The following is an 8,939-nucleotide window of genomic DNA, read 5'->3' on the forward strand; positions in this document are numbered from 1 at the left end:
CGATACATAAGTCATTGAAAAATGGTCCACCAAAATGGGTTTTCAACTCATAATCTACTGTAACCCATAGAAAGATGAGACCACCAATTGGGAATTCGCAAGGGGTATGGGGAATGAGGGGGTTGATTGTATTTGATGATTTGAATAATTCAAAATAGCAAGTAGAATGTGCAATAATTAAAGAACAAGGCACAATACATTCATCCAGATCTAAACATTGTACTTCAAATTTCTAGGAGTGGCAATGAATTGTTTCCTTCTAGAATCTATACTTCTGCCAGCCATAAACATCATCAATACTGAGAAGGAGAGTGTTCTGTATGAAATGGGTGCATTTATCATATTCATAATCCACCTATAAAATCTTCAACTTTTCTTGGATATGCATGGTGAGTCGTTCAATTGAGATGAAGAAGATCATGTTGAAGAAGCGCTTGGTGGATTCAATTGTTGATTGTATTCCTCGCAATCTCTGGATGAATTTTGGCCTGCATTCTTCCATCCAAAGCTCTAACAAGTTCCAAACAGCTGCTGCTCTCCCAGTCCCCTTTCTTTCGATTTGGCGTAGAAATATGTTCCATCGCACGGCAAACCGCTCGTTCTGGTACATTTCATGTGTATTGACTCGTATTGAAGACATTTTCTGGAATAACATGAATGCTCTGTCTAGTTCTGAACCAATATTGACTTGCTCTGGTGAGATTGGAACAATCGTACTGATCATTTGAACGTAGAATAAATATGTGTAAATTACTGTAATCAAGAAGCACGAGGCTTTCGGTCGCAACGCAGCTCTCGTTCCCACTATTATTTCGGTCGGTGTTTTGAGTTTGAAGTTATGCAGTTTCAACCAGTATGCACTCCATGATTCTCTATTTGCCTCAACTGCAAGCAATTCTTGAGACATTCGAAAAAGATTTATGTGAGTCCGATCAGGACTTTCGTTAGGGGCGTCTGAGGTGGAATGCCTGGATCGTCCACTAACGGACATTTGATGGTACATGAATTGGACCTCCGTCATGAGTAAATTTCCTTCCAGAACTCCTGATTCCCCCTTAAGGCTGTCAATCAAGTTAATAATTTCTGTGCGAATGACTTCCTTTTCTGTGGATGATTCGGGGACAGCGAAGAGTTTGGAGTTAAAATCTATTTTGCCAGCTTTCCACTTGTACTCTGAGTCTTTGAATGAATTACTACTACTTGGGTAGAAGCCTGGGAAGGAGAGATTGGGTCTTGAAGGATTGGGTTGGGCCATGACTCTATAGTGGTCAATTGGATTCCATGGCGATCCGGCAGCCCTGGCGTAGGGCCAATTTTCGCGCTGAAGAGGAAATTTATAGCTTGAATGGGTAGTCAAGAAATCAATGGAGCTTTTTGGCTGGAGACTTTCATTCGAGTCATGAGTTAGCAGTAATTTCCCTCCGAGAGACAAAGAATCATATCCTATTTCCCTTACTGTTTTGCCAGGCCTATCTTCAAAAGGAAAAGGCCCAGGACCGGCAAAATGTAATCTTGGACCTGAACCGTGAGTCAATAGATCATCGGAGCTTTTCCGCTTCAGACTTCCGTTCGATCCTTGTATTGAGAGAGAGTTCTCTCCTGGTGGCACAACGGAATATGTAATTCTAGCTGAGTGATCATTAAACATTCCTTTTTCCAGAGGTCTCTGTGGGTTCAAGATGGCACTCTTCATCGGTTCGGTGGAGCAACCATCAAGTCCGCAAGGTGATATCCACTGCCTCTCAGTCTGGTCGTCTGTTAGGTCTAGTTCCTCCGAGGGTTCCGCGTTCAGATCAAAATTGAAGCCATCCCGTCTTCCGGAATCGGCAAAGGGACCTTGCGAACGTTTTTCAGGATGTTCGGATCTGTCGAGACTGTATTGCTTGGGACTTTCGTGCTCTACCGCAGAAAGTGTTGGTTCGGGATCAAAGTGCGCAAGGAAGTCTCTTGTTCCACGGCAGTGGGAGAACAGAAGGAAGCCAAGCCAAAGATAAGGAATGTCTAGATGCATCCTGGATGTTGATTTTGAGTCTGGAGGGAAAATCTTCCTGAGGCGGAGTCCCAGAACTTTGATACAATTGCATCTTCACCCGCTGCAAATGCGTGACGCGCTTCCATAAGCTCGCCCCACTGAAATTTCGAGTTTCAATTCGGCGACCAGTTTGAGGTTAGAGGGGTTGTAACCCACAAGTTCCTCTGACGCCAAGCGCAAGCCTCCAACGGAGGGACTGGGATGTCAACTATTTTGAGTGAGGGTTTTAGATTGGACTGAAGTCCCTGCCTGAGGCTACTCTGTTTTAGATCTTTTGGTGGGCATATGATGGGCATTAACACAAGTCCCCCCTGGTGGGCCGCGAAAGCGGCGAACTTAACACAAGTCCCCCTGGTGGGAGGCTCGCTGTGGCTGGCCGCGAAGCGGCCCCTCCCGCAGGGAGGGACTTGCATATTGGAGGACTTCCCGTCAATCTGCAGCCCCCTGCAGAGTCAGATCTGTAGCCAGAAAACCTTAATTTTTGCGGAGAAATGCTGTCCCAGGGGCTGCAGATCTGGCTCTGCAGGGTCTGTAGATCTCAACGAGAAGTCCTCCATTATCCCCCAATTTCATGCGGGAGCAGAAAGTAACAAATGGCTGTAAGGTTTTATAACTTTTTAATAGTGCCACCCCCCGCACCCCCAAAGTTCTGAGCCACAGCTTTCTAAACCTTTGGCATCTCCTCTACAATTCTGTCTCCTCAGAATTGTTCTATGGCCAATGATGTATTTTTAATTAAGGCCCCATTTGGCAGGGCCCAGCGTCATATGTGGTAATAAACCGCAGCGTAATAATCCAAATAAGCTTTATTAAACCTTATTTTTATTATTACTGGGCATACACAATTATAGAGGGCTGTTTGGGATGGCCACCATCATATAGCAACAGCAGTCCTGTCTGTTTGGTGCGCCACTCAAAAACAAGTCTGGCCTACGCTTCTCTCCTCAAATCTGATGCCACAATGCCCCCACCGGGCTCCGCAACCCTCAACAACATCCGCCTCTTGCCTCACTTCCAAGATGAACGCCAGCAGAAAGTCATCAAGCTGATCATCTTGATGGTGATTGTAGCCTTGCTTTGTTTGGGTCAGGAAGTGGAGGCGGGATTGAAGCCTTGGTCAATTGGGGGGGAGGGTTCAAGGATGGAGGTCTCTTGCGTCGGGGTGCCATTGATTCGCACGGATTCAAGGCCAAAGGGAGCAATTATGACCGCAAATTTTGGGGTCAGGGTGAAATATCCCAAATGGCGGGGGGAATAATGGAGCGTGAACTTCTGTTGTCAACTTTATGACGCTTGGTGGGCTGCCAAACAGGGACAGGGGATAGCGTAATATCCCCTGTCCCCCCAAAAATAATCTGCAAAGTTTTTTATTACGCTCCCACATTTTTGTGGACAGCCAAACAGAGCCTAATTTTTGAACAGTGACCTCTCAAGAAATGGATCTGCACAAGGATTCACAAGGCTGTATTGCTTGTAGATCCTTTGCTATTATGTGGATCTATCCATCTGCGGGATTTCTAGGTTATGTATATGCTTGACACGTTATGTATTGTGTTTTGAATAATGCTTGGATTTTTTCTCAATTTTTCTGGTTTTGTTGACCAAGGCCAACTCCATCCTGGAGGACTTCCCTGTTAATGGATGAATGAAAGAGGGAAAGACCCAATGAGTTTGTATTTCTGGATCTAGAAACTCAGGCTATAAATAGTAAAAACAATATGCTACAAAACAGGTAAAAACAATATAAAGCTATTCTAATTTAGACTGGTGAAAAAAACTGAGAGCTACACAGCGGTTCCACATCGCCGCCAATCCGGCCAAAGTTTGGCCGTCAATTTCGGTTCCCCCCCAGCCAGTGTTGACCGTTTGCATGCCGGCCTCCCGTCAACCATCAAGCGGACCACCAAACTTGGCGGCACCCCCGCCAATGCAAAACTGGACAAGCGGCTGGCAAAAGTAAGGGTGGCTCAACCCCAGCGGCAATTTGCCATCAAACCCGAGCCCCCATACAAAATCAATCAGGGCCGTTTGCCCACTGTTTGACCACCAAAAGCCCTTGTTCTCTGATAGCTTTTGGCACACCTCTCGGGCCAACTCACAAGACACACTCAATTAGATTTTACAGCCACCTGGGCACTTTTTTTGTAATTTTATTGCATGCTACAGTGTTTTTGGTTTTGTTTTTCATCTGTTATTTTGTTTGTTTGGTCTGCTTTTATGGCTGGCTAGAGAAGAGAAGAGGGGAGAGAGGAAGAGAGGGAATTTATCTACCAGAGCTTTGACACTCCGGGTCTCGTCTCGCAACTTGATCTCGGCAGGTGTTGGCTTACGTTTGGACTGTCGCCTTTCACTTGGTACACTGGAATGACGTCGGTCGACGCCCAAGCTTGTTGACAAGGCGCCTCCGGATGCAGAGTGGCTGGGCGAGGCAATGGAGACGGCCAATGAGGAGTTAGTCAAACGATGAAAATAAGGAAGATCATTGGTCAACGGGTTGACAGGCTGCTCAAAGATCCTCCGCCTCTCTCAGATTGATTGGCTGGACCTCGGAACAGGTTTGGACTGCTGTGGCGTGGTCAGGCTGAGCGTCGGCGAAGAGGCGCTACGGGGAGTATGTATGAGCTCTGCAGATTGAATGAATAGTCAGACAAGAGTTTTTCTCGGAGCTTACCAGTTCTGCCAAGTTTGTGGGCTTCGGAGGCCTTTCTACCTTCGCTACCTTTGGGCGCCCCAATCGGAGCACATTGCTTGTGAGGTACCGAATGAGAGGATAAAGTTGAAGGTCTGGCTGAGGTTGTGGGTTGGTGAGGGTGGGGGAGATGGAGGGTGAAGTGTCCTCCGATGAGGGGACTTGGAAAAAAAGAGGAGTGCGGATGGGTGAGCCTGAGGGCCAAGGGTGATGTGTCTCCGATGAGCGGAGTTGTCTTGGGCCCCTTTTGGGTTAGGGCTGTTCTGACAGCATCTTGTGTTCCAGTTATGTTACAGTTGCCGGGAGTCAAGTGCCGGCGGTTTGGCTGTTAATTTGGCTGGCAGATTGACGGCTGACGGGAGGCCGTTAGGTGAGCGGTCAATCTGACTGCTCACTTGGCTCTGACGGCAGTTTTGACGGCCGAAACCTAAATGCGTGCAACTGCCGTGTAGAATACATGAATACTAACATTCCCGTTGGAATCTGCGGGTCTCCCAGAAGTGATCTGGACCCCAAAAAGCTAGATTTCCCTACAAAAACCTAAACTTTTTGGGTCTATATTGACATCTGTGAGGGTCCCAGATTGCACGGGAAGTCCTCCACTTTTCATATCCCTTCCATGAGGTGCATCTTGACAGATTTCAGATGAGGCCCAAGGCCAAATCTACCCCCGAAGCCAATTTCCTCCAGTAGGGGGTCTAGAAGTTGGGTTAGAGAAAATCTGTCAGCTAGCTACTGTATCAGAGCTAGCTGAAAAATAAAACATAAAAAGCACTTCATTTAAGCGTACAAAAAATCTAAGTATAAATAAGAAAAAAACTACTTAAAAATGCGCGCCTCCTTAACAAAAAGTAATAAGGAGGCGCAACTACAAATTGAAAGAGTCCATACACAAAAAATTTAAAGGTCTGCAACTATGACGAGTGTTACAACCATACTGCGACTAAGACCGCAAACTACTGCTATACTGTTGCCTGGAAGCCTGCGACTATGACCGCTAATTGCTATAGCAAACATGCTTGAGATATTGTGACTATGTTTGCTGTATCACAAGTGCTCATCCTAGTATGAAGTGCTCATCTTAGTAAATTATGTTGAGACCCTTGTCAGAGAAGAGCTCATCTTTGTGACAAAATTTATGACAGGAAGATGAGCTCCCTTAAGATCACGGACTAGCCCTAGAGACTTAGATCCCTACGGTAAAAAAAGACCCAGTTTGTAGACTACAAAAATCACAAACCCTTTCCGCTAAGAAAGGGTCCGGCATCTTCACCCAACCCGGCACTTTCACATCTGCACCTATTCAACTTTAAACATTGTTCAGCTTACACCTTTGACTTGTCCGATTTGCCTGAAGTTCAAAGCCTTCTCCCTTGTGCGCCTTTTGACGTGCCCTCTCCTCTTCCCGCTGTCCAGCGCAGAGAAAAACTTCTCCAACCTCCCTGTAAGTAACCATGGAATAAAAGGTCCCTTAGTGAGTTTTCAAAAGTTTCTTTTAGTTTTCCTAGATCTTCTCGTAAAGATCTATCTCAAGGTAATCTCAGCAAACCAAACCTGAATACCGGGCCCCCGCTTTATCAGGCACTCCACCACCCCTGTTTTACAGGCCCTGAACATTTGCAGAGGGCACTTAAATACCCTTAGCTCTTGGATTTAAGACCCTCTGCCTAAAAAAAACATAAATATATATATACATTTATATTTTCCTGTGTGCTTACCGGGAGCGCAGCAAGAGGTGGGCCGAGTCCAAGGGACAGCGGTAGTGGAGCCACCGCGAGGCATGAGCGCAAGGACACCCGCAGCGCGCAGCCAGTGCGCACCCGGCTGGGCCCAAAACTAGTTGAGCATGGAGCAACCAGTACCGGCAAGGCAGTAGCACTCCGGAACCGGCAACAGAGCACAGATCACCGAGCACGACAGCGCCGAAACAGTTTGGGAAAATTTTTGCCCCCACCCACCCACCCAGTTGGGGATCCCACCCGCCCGTTGGGCTCAGACCCCCACAGCTTAGTGCTCACATGGGAGGAGAGGCCACACTCCATAGGAGAAGTGACCACTCCCCCAGCTCATCTCTCCGTCGCGCCATACCCTCCCTCATTCAGAGAGGAGGCAAGGCACACCGGAGGGGAGATGAGGAGGACACTCTTCCCACACTTAGGTGGCTTGGGGAGTTGGAGGGACAACTCCCGGGTCTCCTAGGCAATCCTAACAACGTAGGACTGCAAAGAGAAACTCACAACGGCTGAATATCACAAAGGATATTCAGCCCAACCCTAAGAGGAACGGTAGCAAAGGGATTGGATCTGTCTGCCGGTATTCTGAATTAGAATCCGCGCTAATTTTCCTCATCAGATACTACCATGTATTTTCTCTTGCAGCTGGTGTAGCTAGAAGACTTAGGTCTTGGCATCACCACCGCTGACAAAATCCAAGCTCATATTTGGAACCAGAGCACATTCTTGACCCCACCATCCACTTCCCATGACAATCAGCCGTTGCCCTCTGCTACTATGGAACGGGCAGGGAGGGGCCAATCAAGCGCTGGGTTGTTACAAAAAGATATCCCGGGTGGAAGTGTATCTCAAGCTTTGGTTTAAAGTTGAGTGTGGTTTCTACAGTTTGGTGTGAATTTTAAAAGAAAGTTATATAAGTACATAATGAAAGCAGAAAATTTGAGAAAAAATCCTAGCATTATTCAAAACACAATATATGTATCCTAAGTTCATTGTTGCACTTCCCTCTTGCCAGGCACCTTCACCAACACTAGTACTCAAAACTCTCCATTGCTGGTATGCTACCAGTGGATTTGCCAACACCTGAGGCAGTGTAGTCGTTATTCCTGTGTTTGCTGGTGAAAAATTCAAACTTTTATTTGTAATCTCTAAAGGCCTCAACATAAAGCCAAATAGATGTCAGAAATGGAATATAAGGCAAAAATGGCTCTTAGTCACCCACTGAAACCACCCTCATATCTCTACTGGATCAGAAGATACACAAATAACACCTTTCACACACCAGTCCAGGACATTTCACATAGGATTTCACACACGGTTTCACGCACAACTCAGCTCTAGGATACTTTGCATAGGATATTGAATACATCATATTGAATTCCTTTGTTTTTTTATTTCCTTCCTTTTATTTCACTCAACCACAAGTTGGCCACTGTTTTGATATTGCATATATATGAAACCCATGTAAACTCCTAGAAGTTAGATCCCCTCTTAAGTTTACTATATAAGGAGTCCTCTGCCTGCCAGTTGTTTCCTTCCTCATCCCATCAGGGGACAATCCCCCTCAGATCCTCATGCCATCTGGCTCCCACATCCATCTACTCACCTGTAACAGTTGTTTATTACACATACATATCATGAATACTTGCAATTCACACTCATAGTTGGTTTCACAAGCCTTTCACAAGCCTCTCAGTACTGGGTTCCAATCCTGGTTGAAGCAAAGCTTCCAAACCTTGACCTTCTCTTTTTCACTTTATATACCCTCTGCTCAAGGACCTGGGTTCAAGCCCCCTCCAAGTCATCAGTATTTTCTGCCCATTCAGGCATCTCATCTTCTCCATAGACACTCAGAATTCTTCACCTAACAATCCAACTATACTCTTCATCTTTGAACATATCCTTATCACTGAATAAATAAAACTGCCAAGCTTAGCTTGGTGGTCTTGTTTTCTGATATCCAGAAAGGTAGAGTTTTGCACCTCGTCCATACCTTTTGCCATTCAGCAAAAGGGTCTCACAACACCTTTTGAGTCTTAAAGCAGTTGCAGAATGCCATCCTGAATGTCTCGACAAGCCTTGTTTGTAAAGTTGGGTTTTGACAGGTTGATAGCTGTTTACCCAGCTGCCAATTTCTCAGCCACTTGGTTGTCACCAAGTGCATCAAGAGGATTCAAAACTACTACAAAACCCAAAGTGTTCCAATGCCAATCTTTAGGGAGCATGTTCAGGTACATTTCTGAGATGCAAGATTTGCCAAAGCCAGTTGCCACCAGGAGAAAAGTGTTTCTGCCTTGGAGGAGATTTGCAACTGTGTCGACTTGAAGTGGCTTTGCTTCCTGGTTGTATCTTTCCAACACTTTTGAATTGATCATATTCTTGAGCTCATTGTCACTAGAGTTCTTGATTTTGGCACCAGATAATTCCAGCCATTGTTTCCAAGGTCCAAAAGTTTCTGGTTGGGTCGGAGTCAGGCAAACAAGCA

At 46.0% G+C, this 8,939-nt stretch overlaps 2 protein-coding genes across 2 annotated transcripts; both read right to left on the minus strand.

The window, feature by feature from the left end:
• Positions 1-759: 759 nt before the first annotated feature.
• PtA15_11A135 (uncharacterized protein) lies at positions 760-1,255 on the minus strand (the record flags this gene model as incomplete). The annotated part of the gene is made up of 2 exons (XM_053161013.1): positions 760-804; positions 986-1,255. The coding sequence occupies 2 exons, from the start codon at positions 1,253-1,255 to the stop codon at positions 760-762; spliced, it is 315 nt and encodes a 104-aa protein (XP_053025002.1).
• A 302-nt stretch (positions 1,256-1,557) lies between these two features.
• Positions 1,558-7,505, minus strand: PtA15_11A136 (uncharacterized protein; the record flags this gene model as incomplete). The annotated part of the gene is made up of 5 exons (XM_053161014.1): positions 1,558-1,666; positions 1,737-1,899; positions 4,363-4,451; positions 4,578-4,634; positions 7,492-7,505. 5 exons carry the CDS (start codon positions 7,503-7,505, stop codon positions 1,558-1,560), a joined length of 432 nt encoding a protein of 143 aa, XP_053025003.1.
• Positions 7,506-8,939: the final 1,434 nt, after the last annotated feature.

The sequence above is a fragment of the Puccinia triticina genome, chromosome 11A, assembly GCF_026914185.1.
Source record: "Puccinia triticina chromosome 11A, complete sequence".
NCBI lineage: Eukaryota > Fungi > Basidiomycota > Pucciniomycetes > Pucciniales > Pucciniaceae > Puccinia > Puccinia triticina.